Raw genomic sequence first — 17,547 nt, forward strand, 5'->3', positions numbered from 1 at the left:
TTCCACACTGACCTCTCAGAGTGCAGGTAATCAAAGTCACTGCTGCATGCATAGGAAAACACGCACACGAAGTTGTCAAACTGTCCTAGTTTCCTGCCATTCAGTTTGTAAGAGCTGATTACATGCTAATTAATAGTAACTCCCTGAAACAACAGCCACAGAAGTAAGGGCTGTGGGATAGCAAGGTCTTGTTGTTTTAGGGGAAGAAATGGGAGGAAGCTAGGGAAGTCTAGGATTATGAAGAAAAGACTTTTAAAGAAAAATAGTCACTTTGGATATTAAGCAGTGTCCTCATAAAAATACTTGCTGGCTTCATGGAAAAGACCTTTGAATCGCAGATTAAAAGCAAGTAGCAAATACTAGAATCAACTGTCATTTGGTTGTTGAACAGAGGAGCAAAGTTATGAGTTTGCCTCAGTATTTGCCTCCAGGAATTCACAGCTGCTTGGCTCCAATTTCCATTTCCAAAATGAATAATTTCCATTTTAGGAGACCAACTTGCAGGAGGTCAGAGCAATCTGGCTATCCTTGATTGCACATCGTGGTTGGTTACAAGCTGAAGGATCTGCTTATGCCAGTGCATGCACAAAATATAAGTTCAAAGCAAGTGTACTGGAACTTCATCAATGAAGCAGAAGTTGCACTAAAATTTACTACTGAGATTCAGCTACTACTGCAGAATTTAATATGTTTCCAGCAGTTTTAGCTCAAGTGTTGGATGAAATTATAAATTCAATAATCCCATATCGCAGTGATGGTGGGTAAGCAATTTTGGTTTCACGCATTCAAAGACTTTGTCTTCAAATTCAGTGGCCATGTACAACTCAACATAAGTTCACTGATTCACAAGTGTGGAACATCTATACTCCTCTCCTGCAGTCCTTCGAAATAGCTAAAAAAAAAAGGATTACTGGCTTACAGCACTTAGAAGTACGAAGTGTTATAACTAGCATAATATAGGAAAGAATTACGGCAAAACAGAAAATTCACAATTCTTTCATTTTATGTGGTGTGTATATTGAAGTCACAGGTCAAACCCAGCACAAACATAGATTAGAGAGGACAAACTTAAAGCTTGCCAATCTGAACATTCTTCTAAAAAAGTCACTGCTGACATACTTGCTTGAATTCCCAAGCTCAAAAAGAATGCTGTAAAAGTTTATTGCATTGAAGATTGAGACATAATTAAAGCCAAATTTTAAACTCATTTTATGGCTGAAGAGTACTGCCAACCAGCTAAGCACCTGTGTTGTTGTTTAATCAAGGCTGCCAAAACTCTAGTAAAAACAGGATGAAGACCTAGTAATAGCATGGAGATATTACAGGTTAAGTACATCACTACCATGCATCTGAAGGTTCCAGAGCACACCTGTCTATTCAACCCTGAACTCAAGGGATGTCACCAGAGTCAAACCACATGGCATGGAAACATCTCCTCCTAATAGCTGCAAAGAAAAGCCACTCAGAACGTTAATAATTATTAACCACTGGTGTAGTTTACACTTGAAGCAGGAGGGGAGAAAAATATTTACACTTACACCACAACAGCCTGTTTTAAAAACACACTACCACTCTTTGGGCTAGAAACTAAAAGTTCTTTAAGTGGAATAGACAGATCAGAAGGTCAGATGCCTTTAAATACTTTTAAAATGAGACAAGAAATCAAACATACTATGAGTATGCTCTTACTTATAACCTCTTGATACTTGCTGATGAAGGATATCAGTTTCTGTTGCAAAAATATAACTTTTCTTCTCCACAGTTGCTTATAACTACAGCATCTTCTGCACAAGTTCTTCATGTTTCAACTCCTACAGCCTTTACCATAGCCAGTCCAATCTGACATATTTCACATTCTCCTTCAGCGAGACGCAGCACTTCCCTTTGATTCTTGATTTTGTGGACATTAGAGCTGTGACAAGGCCAAAGGGATAAACCTGATGACAATTTTAAAGCCTCAGGTTAACAGGCCTCAGAATACACATTCAAATACAAGATAGCAAAGTAGCCACAACTACTGGCTCAACTGCAGAAACACACACCTTGCTGACTAAAGAGAGGTTTCTCTTGGCATGATGGACCAGTCCATTTAGCCAGTAACTTGCTACCTAATTGTTTTTTTTTTTTGGTTTAGACATTGTGCCAACCTGAAAAGTGTAATTTTACAAATTAAGTGCTGTTCTCATCCCTTCTACCTCCACGAAGCAGATGGGGCAGACAAATTACCTAGTTATCCCAGCAGGCCACCAACAGCCTGCTACTCACCCATCATGTATCAGCATAATCTTGCAATCAGCAACTTTCCTTCATTCAGCATCCTCTTCTAAATTGGCCACAGTATTATTGTTGCATGACTAAAGGGTTTTGGGGAAGAAGGGAATAATATTTTCCTCCAAGAGATGGACAACTTTTTGCAGTATTCACTGGAGTGGTTAATAACTTTTTTTTCCAAGTATTGTGTTACCATGGAGTCAGGTTCCACCAACTTCAAGTCTTACATTCAGAAATCAAGAAAACTGCAGAAAATCCACATGCCACACTGTGCCTAAAGCAGGCAAATTATCTGCATCTTAATGTATGAATTTAAGAAAGATTCTTATATGCAACTTCTAAAGCCAGAGCGTTACTAAAATTGGACTTCACCCAGAAATACTTGAGATTAAGAAGGTAAATAGCCTAACAGAGTCATCAATATTCTCAGTGAATCCAGACTCACTGGAAGTGCCAGAAACATTTCACAAGCTACACACTGAGACTGCAAAAGCAAGAGTTCACAGAAATCTTTCGTTCACATAATTGGCTTTCAAGGAACAACTCCTCACATTCTGCTATTCCTTGCATTAAAGAGGGTTAAAACGTTCCAGAGAGAAATCTACAGTGCAGTCATGGGTTTGGGCAGGTAGGGGTGTTGTCTTAGGTATCCTCATGAAGTCAAGAGGAGCAGAGATGTGTCTCAATGGTTGCTGATGCTTTCAAAGAAAGGAAACAAACCTGCAAGAGACCTTTCTTGAAGAAATCAAAGCAGAGCACATGCTGGGTTTCCATAAGCATCAGCACCTTGTTTAACTCTCTACAGATGCAGACTTGAACTCAGAGCCTGCTTTTATAACTCTAAAAGCACAAGTAACTAGTGATGCTTATTTATTAAGAGTTACAAGGCAAAAGAATTTGATTGCCAAGATCCAGTTTCTGTAACGCAAGCAGAGCAAGGAAACAGGAGAATAGAAAGAGAGAAAAGTGCAATTTACCTGGATTTAAAATATAAAATCCTACTTCTTATGATCAGGGGAATATTTACTACCGTCTCCTTCCCTGGTCCCACCTTTGTCTAGGTCAAAGAACTTCTTCAAAGAGCAACTTATGCAACTGTACGATGTAATATGGGTCTCATGAATCAGACAGCTACCAAAGGTAAGTGCAGAAGTGTGTTGATAAAAAAAAATGTTAGTGATGTCATTCCTAGCTAAGTGACACTCCTCAGTTTTATAGCTTATAATGCGAGCTCAATTGCCAAACGTGATGTCAGATTTTAAACCATGTTTGTTTTAAAAATTGAAGATTCTGGCTTAAGGTTTAAATGGTTTTAACACCCAAGTAATATTTATAGTTTAAGCAGCATAAAGCAGTCCAAATCAGTTGACTTAGGCTGTTATTTGTTTACCTTCCAAGTATTAATAAAATGCAAAGCATGTCATCAAATACCTTATCAACACTGAAACATGACAAAGCAAAACAAACAGGAAAAAACCACCAAGATATTTCAGTCATTTAACTTAGCTATAGAAAATAGATAATTATAGAAAAGAATTGAAAAGTCCTTGAAATCCCAGAAGAAAGAAATTAAGACAGCAAAGCCTTCCAAATGCAGTCACAAGAGTTTGTCTTGAAAAGACTACAAACTTGTTACTCTATGTGCAGGTAAACAAACAGCTGCAGAGATACAAAGTCCCTGGAGGCTCTCCAAAAAGGGGGAAATTACACATAAGCTCTTCAAGCAAACACTTGAGTCATATCACTGTGTAGCTGATGATAAACTATGTCACTGAAGGATCTATGGCTCTGATGTCAACAAGGCTTCTTAATACAAAGTTATTTTTAAGTGCTGTTTGGTCTTTTATTGGAATACCAATAGTTTGCATGCCTTCAACTTTTACTGATGCTTTTATCTACATGCTCTATAAAAAAAAAAAACCACACAAAACACCCACAAACCAAAAACCCCATCTTTATTAAGCTTCTCCGTGCCAGAATTTTCTTGTTTCCATATTTTAATCCAGCACATACACCTGACATGACAGGTTACTTTAAAAAATTAATAGCATCAACAGCTTTTAAAATCCACCATCTTATTAATTATTTTGTTTTGGCAGGCTTGTCTGGCTTTTGTAAAGTTTTCAGAAGTCAAACTGAAGTCCACACCCAACAGCTGACCTTCTCTTAGGGACCGCTCCATCTACATCCAGAAAGGCTCCCCTATTTCATGTTCCTTGTGCCAGAGAATCTGCTAATGATTAGGCTCTAGAAAGCTATGGTAACTTGTTCACGGGCACAGCAATTCTCACATGGGTAGGCTTCTCACAGCAAAAATGGAAGACAGCTCCAGACACATTTAAGCTGATTTTAATCGCTCACAAACATGTCATCCAGCCAACCCATCTGCTACATCAGAACTCAAAACTTCACCCAATGCAGTGTGTCTTCCTCATTTTGAGTTCTGTGTACATTTTTTCTTTCCTCTGTTGCACTGAACATGGAGATGAGCATCTTCTTGGGTTACTGTATCATTCCTGCCTTGGTGACAGGATGGATACTTGTGCTAGAATCAAGAAAAAATTCAAGTCACCAAACGGTTACATTAGTCTTATTCGAATTTCAATAGGAAATCTGTAATTCTAGGCAGAAATTGGGAGGTTGTGAAGGCATGTCTAGTTAATGGCCCTTTGAATCAGGAACTGGCAATTCATATAGCATTCCGGATACAGCACACTTCTCAAACTGGACAAATTCAGTTCATATGTATAAATCTCAATTGGTAGATACAAAATAAGGCTACTACTTGAAGTGACTGGCTAATCAGTTATAGGACTCCCACCATCCTACCAAACATAACCAGGTACTGAATGTGGTAGCTGCTACTTAGGTTTCATGTTTACGTTACATGACCTTTATGAATTGTGAACTGAAAATGCTGATTAAGAAAAACCTCAGAACTCTGTAGTTATTTTACTGAAGATCTGTATTCAACTGTACTCAAAACCATGTTAAATATTTGTACTAGTCTTTAATAAAGCTTGATCAGAGTGGTGGTTTTTCTTGAATGGAGAAGGGAAATAACATTTTTAAGCATGAAGTTCTTACTGAAGGTAGTGTGATATTCAAATACTTTGGGGAAGCCTTTAGCCTTAAAACAAGACCAAAACCAACAAACTAAACCTAAATACTAGCTAATCTGTAACTAGCAAGAGGATAAATCAGAGTCCTCCTCAGGCACGCTAAAACAGTACCACAGAATCACCTGGCACTTCAAGCCTACAATGCATGTCTCTTCAAACAGAGCTTCCATCATCTGTGGTATACTCACACCTACCAATACAGTAGTTGTGCTTTTCTAGGGACCATGGGGAAAAGTACTGTTTAAGAATGTAGATATAATGAATGGACTCAACCAATTAAGCAATTAATTAATATAAATATAAAGCAGTATCTCAAGCTGCCACAAAAGAATTGCATGATAAAAGGGCAAAGGGGCAGCTAAACAGAAATGGGCTTTTCCTCCCAGTCACATAAATACCTTCAATGTGCAAGAGAAGAGTTACAGTTAACATGCTGGTACTATCAAAGAGGCAGAAATAACCTACCACACCATCACGTCAACTGAGTATCTGACACTGAGTATTTTTCCCAATTAATGGTAGTCAACTAGCCACAATTATTATTATATGAAGCTCAGTCTCCTCTATGGAGAGAAAAAGCCTAGTCTGCATTCAGCTTTAAGTAATCTCATCATAAGGCAGCATTGTCTTCAACATTGCTTAGGCACTGGAACAGCACGTGGATTCCAAACTCAGCCTTATGAAATTAGATTGTCATTGCTATTCATTAGTGCTAGCCCATTAGCAAAGAATTAGTCAGGAATTACTAGTTTTAAGTGAATGATAACTACATACAGAGGTTAGCACCAAGATAATCTAATTCAAGAACAACTCTCTAGAGGAAATTAGGGAAAGAATAAAAGTCACCCCACATCTCTCATCCTACTTTCAGAAAAACAAGTAATATAAATACCTCTTTTAAACAAGAATTCCTACATACAAGTAGCCAGAGGTAGCCTGCCTTTCCATAATTCACATCAGTATCTATAGCTGCATTCAGCACTGGTATATATTGCCACAGCATACATTTCTCAAGACAGCCTCTTCTTGGATCCCAACTGCAGCTCCTTTAACTTAGGTCTTTCTTTTCACAAGCTATTACAGTGTACAAATTGATTTAGATTCCCACCCCACCCCAGTTGTACATTCAAGACGTTTACACCTGGAGCTATTTGTGTACCAAAATGAAGATTTTTCTTCTTGTTCTAGAAGCAGCAAGTGCGACATTTCCAGCAGTATTTGCAGCAGTCAAATCTTTTAATGAATAAGGTATTCTAAAACTCCAAATGCCACTTGAGGTTGCAAACACAGACCTAAAATTACAGTCAACACTTTTTTACTATATTATGGAGTACAGCATCCTCTTCAATTACCAAGAAGGAAATTGCCAAGAAAACTGCAAAGCTCCCCCTGCCCCCCATCTTCTTACATGGGTCAGTAACTGATAAAACACTTCTACAAAACATGCAATGCGTCTTCTGGCATTCACACTAAGTCATCTCATGTTTTCCTTTGAGATGTAGTTTTTAAGTCACCACTGCTATATTTACCTACAGCTATAGGTAAAAACTTGTTTATACAATAACTTCCTGAGCTTTCTTTGAAGTCGCATTTCACAAATCAGGCCAAAGCCAGGTAGACAGTGGATAATGTAAAGCATTGGAAATTGCAGGTGAAAATACGAAAAAGTTATTTCCCATAAACATGAGTTTCAGGGCAGCTCAACTAAAACAGAGGGCAATCATATACTTGCCAGTGGCCGCCTTCAGTATCTTACAAGTATATTTCAAGCATTAAGCACAAGAGCCACTAAGATCTGTTAAGTTACTCCTTTACAGATATGGGGTAAAGTTGTTTCTCTTACTAAGCGTACAAATACCCTATAAGCACTGTGACATACAAATATTAGCATTCAATACTACTATTACACACATACAAGTGCAGCTATACAGAGATACAAATGCCAAGCATTTGGCTAGGCTGTCTGCAAGCAAGTAGAAAATGACTGAACAGAAAGCCAGGTCCAGAGAGATTTACAAAGAAAACCCCCCTGACAGCCACAGTGTTAGTGCAAACCACCCTTTCTGCTCTGCTATTCTCAGAAGAAATTGATGTTACACAAAAATTTTTCTTAAAGTGTTAAACTTGTGCTTTCCATTGAGTAGGAGACAAAGCACATACTCATGAAAAAAAAAATCTTCACAATTAGGACCTAAAATAATACAAGTTACAGTAGTTGAACAAAATAAAAGTGGTAGCAAATTGTGAAGTTTGGCAAGCTTTCTAAAAACACTGTTTTATATGGTGTGATAGAAGTGAGATTATTACTTAACAGGAGTCCACTTTGGCCCACAGGCACAATGCTGTCACCCCGATCTTCACTTCTCACTTTGATTAAAACCTAAGGCAATCCATTTTCGCCCAAGTTTGCAGCAAGTTCAGCACCTACAGGCTGGATTGACTTGAAAATACTTCCAAAAAGCAGGTTAGTTAAACAAGTTTAAGAGTTGTTGACTTTTCGTAGTTAGATAAAAACTAGCTTTATGCTGCAGTAACAACAGGCAGGGTTACGCATATTTTATAGAATACAGGAAAGGTAGTCAAAATTAAGACTGATCAAGGAGACAATACCAATAGCTTTGTATTTTCACTTCTGACATGGGGGTGGAGGCACACTTTTGGAAAATCTCATTTCATTAAGATTCACTTAATTAAGCCTACTCAATCAAGTATAATTGCACACATTTGTGAACGTGCTGCAAGCAACAATGCTTTCATTAAAACTTGGTACAACATGCTTTGCAGCTTTAAAATAACAAATTTTCCACTTCAGTAATGGAAGCATAGGTTTTCAAACAAGAATGCTATAGCAAATTTCAGGACATCAGTCAGCCAAAAGTTTCAAAGACAGAAGTCCAAGACAGTATTTTGGTTTCAAAAGGGGCCCACAAGGATTCCAGATTTGACAGAGGAATGCAGCTTCTCAGTGAAAGCTTCATCCAGGCTAACTGTTTCAGAAGGCAGCGTTGACCACACACGTACATCAGCATACGCTTGTCAGCTGTGTTCACCTTTGTTACCAAATGAAGGCATTGTTATTTTGCCTTAGACAAATCCTCAAGTATGAGCTTTTAAGAAAAAATACTGTTAGGTAAGTTCATCCTGTAAGTTTAAAGCAGAACTATTAACAGACAGGTTTCACACTGCTAACATTCCTCTTAGTCATTCTGTGAAAGAACCAAAGAAATAACAGAAAAATGAAATTCACACAAAAAGTGGCATTTATATATTTCAGAACCACAACACAGGCCAAGACTTGCATGTAATCCCCTGCTGGACAAGAAACCTCAAAAACTCAAGTATGTATATAGAAGATACTTTGGTTACTCTTCTAGCTTCACTGTCAGGGTAGTAAAACAGCAACAGCAAAACTGAATAATCACCCTCAAACTAAAACTTGCACAGTAATCATCGCTGGCTGGCTAACTGATCCTGTCAAAGCAAGCTGTCATAGTTCGAACTCAAGACCATGAATTACAATCATAACATGGGAAAATAAATCAAAGGATATTTCAGACTGATTTAAAAAAAAAAGAAATTGAGACTTGGCCCCTGAGAGAACATTTTGTAGCTGGAACCATTTCTAACAACCTCAGCTTACAGATATTTTAGTATCAAAATAGATGGTTATGTGCCAGTTATAGACCAAATGTAAAATTGAAGTATTCAGAAGTTACAGTAGTATAAGAACTATTCACTTGCAGCCTTGAAGACAAACCTACTTCTGTATGTAGGCCCAAAATGAGGCTGCATTTGCTGGCCAAGTTTTTTTTTCAGGGGTTTCACCCTCTTCTTAAAGCCAACTCCACTCTTCACTCTGTTTAACAGACCTTTAGAAGCCATTAGTCTAAGAAATATATTGTTAATGGGGTAAGTGCTAACACCACTCAGGCATAAATGGGAAACAGTCTTGTTCAAAAGACTTCATCATATTGCTCTAATTTTGGGTTTGTGAATGAGTCATCAAAGATGCAGTCTTTCCAGGATAAGCAGAGTGGCTGATTCAGTGTTCACAAAAAACAACTGAGACAGAAAAGCTGGGTACCAGGTCTTGTCAAAACAAAGCATTTAAAAAAACCAAAACGGAAATGCTTCCCCCCTTATCCCCAAGTACCCTGATCATCCTTTGCCTTCTTGTTCTATCCTTACAGTCTTGAAATTACTAGAAAGGAAACAGCTGAGGAATGCTGCCACTCTTATGCCATGCTTTCCATTGACTGTCATTTCAGGAATGCATATAGGAAAGTAAAGCAGCTTGGAATGTCTCCACCCATCCAGCAGCATCAGAAGCTGCCCAGCTTACTGACAGCTCCAGTGCCTTGCAGCTGCATTCCAGTTTGGCATTTTTACAGTTGCCCAGATGAATGAAGTATATTGTTAAGCACTGATATAACATTTTTAAAGTAAATGTCCTCATACATTGCATGTTCTATACGCATATACTCTAATATTGATTACTACGGCATGGCAGCAACAACACGTAGTTTACAATTTCTTGGTTGCAAGAGTTCCAAAAGGATGTCCTCATACTATAGTTGTCTAAACCTACCACCACATTCCTTTCAGAGCATATTGGTTTGTCTAAGTCTAATCCGTCTGAATATACTCTTCAATAAAATTTAAGTATCTGCAAGAACACATGCACATTCCTCAACTCCACATCCTGTCAGTGCAGCCTCAAAAAAGAGGCACAACTACACAGAAAGCAGCAAGCAATTTGCTGGGCTCTCAATTTTTGAAAAGATTGCAGTTAAGTGTCTTACTAGCCCAGGTAACAGCTCAGAGAGCAAGCAAGAGTATGAGCAAAGGGATAAGCAAGCTAAGAGCTGGCCAAGAGCCTGTCAAACCATCTGTTCCAACTAAAATTTTGCATATACCCTTAAGCCTGGAAAACAGATCCTCATTAGAAGACTTAAGTTCTATCTCTACTAATGATTTATACTGACTGCTTCTGTCTCTTAGCCTCAGTTTCAGCTAACAAACTGAAATTTAATTTGGTAAGAAAACCAACCCACAAACCAACAGACTTGCTACTACAATGCCATGGTCAAAAAGGCCTCAAATCAAGTGTGTTCACATCAGCTTTATTCACACATGTAAGAGCACATCTCATCTACCCTTACAAGGTGCTTTTGATGATTTATCATGAAAAAAATGTTCTAGTGATACCAACAATATGCCAGAATACAATGGATAAAGCTTTAGTGTAAAAGCAGTATTAATGCTACAGCAAAATTCACAGCTAGAGACCAGCAGAAATTACCCCTGAACATTGGCTTCAGCAAGTACTGAAGCCCGACCAGCTGAATTCATCCTTACATTGAATGTAGAACATCCATGACTAGATAAGTTTAAGAAATCTGTCACTTACACTAACATGGAAAATTGCTTTAAATAATTAAAATCGTCACTATATGCTAGAGTTTACTTAGGTTGTTCTATTTGTATACAAGGAATATCTATAGCAAAGAAAGTTGTTATGTAACCAGACATAGAAACCCCAGGTTCAAACCTGACAGACCATGAAGAGACCAAGAGACACTTGAAGACAATAAACCTAAAAAGGTGAAAAGATTGTTACTTGTTTCTTTTTTAAAAACACCAAGCAGAATATAATTCTTTTGAATGCCGTATTTAAGTTTCCACTATTGAAGTATATTATGAAGAATCACATCTTTTTTCTTCTTCCTGCCTCCATTTCAAAAGGTAAAAAAAAAAAATCTAAGATGACAAGATCAGTACGACGTTAACAAGTACTTATTGTAGAATCTGAACCTAGCTACTGTAACTATGGAGAAATATCTATAGCCCACACAAGAACCAACTCCTATTACAAAGGGGATTTTAAACAAATATGCCTCTGTAGTCTAATCACTGAGCGAAGTCAACATTACACTTATTTCAGGACTAATTTTCTCTGTGCGTTTCTGTTCAGATAGAGAATTAAAAAATAAATCAGGATAGCACAATACAAGCTGAGCAAATGACTCCAAAATTCTCAGTTGTATATAATCTACAATGAGAACATTAGGGGGGTCGGTGGGTAGGAGGTTTTTTCCCCTCCAAACAGTGAGATTTAAGCATCAGGTTCATAACTGAGTACAAACCTTCTGTACATAAGGAAGCTCTCTTACTTGACAGTCTTGAAAAATTAACAGGTTTAGTGTACACACCAGTATTTTCACTCTCCAAAAGAGGTAGTGCAGAAGTCATAGCTAGGAAGTTACTAAGATAGCTCTGAGCTGTTTCCATACCTTCCTTACCCTTGGTTGGTGGGTAGTGCTGCTATGATGCAACCACCCTAGAGATTTAAGACTGTAGCAACCTGTTCTTTGCTCTTATGACTTGACATGCTCCGCATGCTGTGGCCCCAGCTCAAATACATGACCTGTGTTATCATTTATCAAAAAGGATCCTGACAGTGCAGCCTTAAAGCCCTCTACCAAGTTCTAAGGCGAAAGGATCCAGTGCTCGCAGTTTTTGTGTCTCTTTCATCACTCCCTGCTGTTAGAAAGGATGTTGTAACAAGGACAACAGTTGATGCCTACTGTAAGGATACCCTCTACCATATCAGGTACTATGAGCACGCCACCAGGAATCCTGACAGAATTTTTCACATTAACTATTGCAGAAGCTCCCATAAAGGAAGGCAATTCTTCTCCAAGAAATAAATCCCACAGAACTCACAGGAAATATTCAGACAGCAATAACTGTCCTTAATTAGTTAGAAGGAGTAAGTGTTCAGTGAAACACGCTTGCGAAGAGTTTCTCAACATCTTAATTACTACTGAGGGGTCAATGCAGTAGAGCCCTACAGCAGTGGCATCAACTCAAAATTTCTATTTAACACTGCATACTGCTATGCCTGCAAACTAATACATAACTATAATGTGGGTAAAACAGTCTCACCTTCATATTCCATTTAGTACTTGAAGAGTTGCAGAAAAACACTGATATTTGCAACAGAGAGAGCCTTTGGGGAGCATTGCTTAATTGTACTTGTCCTGGACAAAAAAAAGAGCACACGAATTCTTCACTAAGGGCAAGTAGCCTGTCTTGCTGTTCAGTTTTCATCAATGACAACACCTACAGTACTCAACAACCCCCATGCTAAGACAGATTCCCACATGCTAAGGGAAACAGCTAAGACAGTTTCCCTTACCTACCCTCCAAAGGAGTACCCTCCCCAGAAAGAAGCAAGATCAAGGCAGCAGGACATGCTCCTTTCATGCTATGTGGTGGAATTACGCCAGCATCCACCCTCCTCACCCAGACAGAATGAGGCCAAAAACCAGGTTACCACCTCCTAAATCTGAACAGCCTCAAAGAAAAAGGGCAGCCGAAAAGCAGGCTGCCTAAGCTGTCATACCTAACCACAGCCTAATCTCAGCCGCCTTCTTTATCAGGAGCATGCAGGTACTCCACATTGCACACCCTGTGCTCCCTGGGGAGCAGAGTGTAGAGGAAATCTAGCCTTGCAGGAAACCAGTCACGTCACGGTCCCTCCCCACCTTGTGCAGCCTTGCCATGGTGCTGCCCAGAAAGGGTGGGCTCCTCTTTCCTGTACAAAGCTCTACGTCACTTTTAGTCAAAATTACTTTCGTCACTTAGACAATAAATTCCAGTCAGAGCTAGTGAACAAAGTCCTCTTTCGTGGAATTCAAAAACAGAGAAGAAGAGGGAGTCCATACTCTGAGGAAGGACAGGTGCTAAGCTTAATAGAACCAAATCCCACTCCAGATATGACTGCCTAGAAGGGACCAGGTCTTACTGAAACAGTATATATTGTCTCTTTACGTTATTGCAGAACATGCCACTTCCCCCCCCCCCCAGAAACTATTAATCTGTGAGGTCACAGCTCACCTCGGGGCTCTCTTTTTCTCTCAATTTCTCCTTACATTCAATTGTTAAGGCAGATGAGAAAAGCTGCACTATCTGTAAGTTAGATATCACCCTGCCTGACACTGTCTGTGAATGCAGTATTTAAAAACCACCAACTTCAGCCTTCACTAAATTAATGGAAGAGACATCCGATTGTAAATTTAAGTCTAGACTTACAGACGCACAACATGTACGTAACGTAGGATATTCCTGCAGAATACATACTATCGTGCTGCAGTATTCTACACTGCATGTATCTCCCATAGAGAGAAAAACAGCATACCCAGTTTTGTCCTTTGAAGGCCTAACCTGAACGTATGCTAAAACAAGTTCATAAAAAGAATGACATTTGAACCCAACATTACATACAGCAATAATAATCATCATCTGATGACAATTTTTACCCCTTCTGTGAGATTTTTAACTCAAACAAATCTAACTGACATGTCCTCACCTGTGATGCACTCAAGTCCACTCATTTATGCACATGCAAACATGAAACAAAAATCACTCACTGGCAGTGCCAAGAGATGAAGACAATACCTGCACACACTCTCCTCCTTCCTTCTCTAAGCTACCAAGCCAAGTGTTATTTTTTCTTTCCTGTATGCATCAAGAGAAACAATTCTACATAAAGCTTTCTGATAGTGATGATATTCTAGCCAACTGATAGAGGAAAAGTTTGGCTAATGGCTTTATGAACAAAGCTTGATGCTCCATTAAAGATGAGATTGGAAGTTCACCACAATTTCAGGATTAATGGTACTTTCCCCTCAGCACTTCCAACCACCTGGGCTGTGGAAAAGAAAACACAGCTTAAGTCTCTTCCTATAACGGCCATAGCTAGCTGGAGAAACAAAGGCTGAATAGTATATTAAATATTTAATTCTACTGCTCTTTCAGACACATGCATTTGTTCCCAATAACTGCAAAGAAAAAATTAGATGCAAGACAAAAAGGTTACAACCCAAAAAAGGTAGAGTCACTTTATCTTTACTGATATAATTTTATTCCTGTGAAGCAGTAAAATCTACATGGGATCTGACAGACAACATACACACATTAAAAAAAACCCAAACCACAAACAAAAAACCACAAAGCAACAGCAAACCATGGCAGTCAAACACAACAACATGGATTTCAACACAATTGAAATCAATCAGAAAAAACTCTGTCAGGAAGTATAACCAAGTTTTTGAAGAGTTTCCTTTGGGAACAGATACAGCTTTGTTCCATGCAACAGCCAAATCTGATTAAATGAAGTCATGTTACAGACTGCATCATGTATGATTTGCACCCTTCATATGGCATGTTAGAGAAGAATAAGATTTATTGATAATAATGAAGTGAAACAGAGTTGGTCACGGGCCGGCATTTGTTACATGCTTTTTTCTTTATAGCAACAGGCAATATTCATTTACTGGACTGCCTCAAGAGGATTGTAGCTTCACAATTTATCTTCTTATTTGCTTTTAACATCATAAAACCAGAAAAGGTTCTTTGGTATCACCAGAGGAGGGGATGGGGTAGAGGAGGAGGAAAGTGAGCAAGACTTTTAGCAGTGATGTAAATCTTCACCTCTGTTCCCCTAGACTTTGCCCTTCCAATCTGCAAGCCAACAACAGGTAAAAAGAAGGGGAGAACAAGCTCAAAATGATCTTGATGAAAGCTTTGTTGTATATAGTGTCAAAGACATTTTGAAATTGCCATCTGGACTTCAAAGAGAGACAACTCCATTCATCTCTTACTCTAACAATAGAGTTAAACCAAACACCATCCTATCCTATCAGTCACTGGAGGACAGGAACTTGTAGACCCAACAATCTAACCAGTTAAGGTAGGACTTCTAATACAGAGCTCTGTGAAAGCATGAAGCAATCATAACTTGATTAGAGAAGGATAAATACGTAAAACCTCGCTATGCAGTGACAGGCTAGCCTGAAGTCAGGTAACCGTACTGCAGTAACATGCTGACAGGCTTAACCACAACACACATTCTTCCAGTTCAGTTCACAACTGAAAGTAAACCAATACCCTTTACAGGGGAGCAAGCGATGACTTATACACAGGAAATAGAGCAAAGCGTAGTAGAATTTTACAACTTCTGTTCAGGCGGGGATTCTATCCAGTACCATGGGGCAACTCATATATTTGCAGAGCCTCACATCCTTGAAAAATCTAATATATTTTATCCATCCTATATAAACAAAAACGAGGTGGCATATTTAAGAAAAGCACTGTATAACAACAGTGTCTTAATTACCTCACCTAGCCATTTTAGGAAGGTTTCTACTTGGTCAACCTGCACCTGATAATCCTTAAGATTTTTTTTTTTTCCTAAACTACTGAACAACTTCTAAACTCCAGAGGCAGCTAGCCTGTCAAAGATCATTTTTTGCTTTTTGGAGAACCAGTGAATTTAATATTGTCTGGAAGCTTTTGGCCTTCTAGAGAAACAAAAACTATTCAGGCAAACCCGCATTATCTCCGGATTGCCACAGCCTTTCCTTATTTGGCTAACGTTTTGAGATTCCAATCAGACTGCTATGAAGTTCAACATGCACAAAGCATCCATTTTGAGGAAACTTCACAGCCAGTTTCTCTTCCATTCCCCCCCTGCCCCAAGTGAAAGTTATCCCCCTCAGCACCAACCCCCCTCCCACATACCCACGCCAGAACAAAGCAATATGGATTCGGTTTTTCACTGCTCTCCGACGCACGAAAGCAAACTCTGAGAGCCCTGCTCCCCTTAAAGTTCAGCTTTCACACTGCGGCAGAATCCATCGCTGAGGAAGGCGAGCAGCCTGTTGTTGATACACGTTTCTATATTAGGAACAAAACACTGGTCCCCCTCAGAAACCGGGGGGAAAGAGATGATCCGTCTCTCCACCCGCCCGCACACACGAGCGGGGTTTAATCGGCTCAGCCGCGGCGGGGCCGGGGAGGAGACGGGAGATCGGCAGACCGCCGCCGGCACCCCGGGCCGGGGGCAGCGACCCGGCTCAAGCCCGCCCCCCGCGCCTGCCGGCCCCCGCCCCTCCGCCGGGGGGCACCTGTCCCCGTCCCCCCGGACGGCTCGGGACAGGGCCCGCTCCCCCGGCCCTGCCAACAGGGGCAACCGGGCGAGCAGGGAAAGCCAAGGAGGGTAACCGGCGCCTCCTCCCCGCCGAAGGAGAGGCCCGACCGCCCCCTCCCGACGCCCGGCCCGCGGGGAGGGGGCACAGCCTCTCGTCCCCTCCAGCTCGGCCCGCTCCCTGCTCCGGCCGGCCGCCCCCGAGCCTGACCCCGCTCGTCGCCGCCGCCACCTCCCGCCCTCACTCCCGGCCCCTCCCCGCCCCGACACCCCCCAGCGGAGGGGAGAGCAGCCGCCTCCGGCCCCTTCCTCCTCCACCTCCTCCCGGGGGGGCACTTCGCCGGCCAGCCTCGCCCCCCTCTCCATCCCCCCCGCCTTCCCCGCCTAGCCCAAGCCCCGGTCCCGCCGCCGACCTCGGCCGGGCCCCCCACCACCCGCCCCGGCCGGCGGGAAGGGCTCCGCACCGACCTGGTGGAGCGCGGTGAGCCCGTCCACATTGGCGTAGTTGATGTCGGCGCCCCGCTCCAGCAGCCGCAGCACCTCCTCGGTGTCCCCGCTGGAGCAGGCGGCCAGGAAGACGGCGCCGTCGTCGAACTTCACCTTGGTCTTTTTGCGCTTGACCACGGGCGGCTCCAGGTCGGTCTCGGAGCCGATCCAGCGCTTCAGCTGCTCGTTCCGCTTCTGCTTGGCGTCCGCCATCTTCATACCCCGCTCCTGCCTGGCCGCCTTCGCTAACGCCGCACCGAGGATAGACTATATACCGCCAGTATCCCACAGCGCACCGCGGCCCTCGCTCGCTCACCCACCCAGCCGGGCGGGCGGACGGAGGGCGCAGGGCGGGAGGGAACCGGTGGGGCGGGGCGGCGGCGGCCGCCTTCTTACCATAACCCCGCGAGACTTCCCGGCGGGGCGGGGGACCGGGGCGGGGCGGTGGCGTCACTGGCGGGCGGGGGGCGGCGTGCCCGGCGGGGCCGGGGGGGGGGGGGGAAGGAGGAGGAGGAGGAGGAGGGGCCGGGCTGAGCAGTGTAGCGGGCGTCGCTGACGGCCGCGTTGTGACCGGGGCGCGGCCGTCTCGGTTTGCCTTATCCCGGGCTCGTGAGTTCAAGAGTTCAGCCGTTGGGGTCACCGGCTTCCCCCGCCCCGCCCCGCCGGGCGGAAGTC

General features: G+C 41.8%; 1 protein-coding gene across 3 annotated transcripts in view; it reads right to left on the bottom strand.

The window, feature by feature from the left end:
• Nucleotides 1–17,274, bottom strand: part of PPP1R12A (protein phosphatase 1 regulatory subunit 12A) — a 123,894-nt gene extending 106,620 nt beyond the window's left edge. The window contains exon 1 of one of the 3 annotated variants that reach the window (XM_064450133.1): nucleotides 16,855–17,272. In XM_064450133.1, coding sequence (XP_064306203.1) covers nucleotides 16,855–17,091 — 237 coding nt within the window. In that variant the 5' untranslated portion in view covers nucleotides 17,092–17,272. Of the gene's footprint in view, nucleotides 1–16,854 lie in introns of all 3 variants that reach the window. The other 2 variants (XM_064450140.1, XM_064450124.1) reach the window with 2 other exon arrangements.
• Nucleotides 17,275–17,547: the final 273 nt, after the last annotated feature.

This window comes from Phalacrocorax carbo, chromosome 1, assembly GCF_963921805.1.
Source record: "Phalacrocorax carbo chromosome 1, bPhaCar2.1, whole genome shotgun sequence".
Classification (NCBI taxonomy): Eukaryota; Metazoa; Chordata; class Aves; order Suliformes; family Phalacrocoracidae; genus Phalacrocorax; species Phalacrocorax carbo.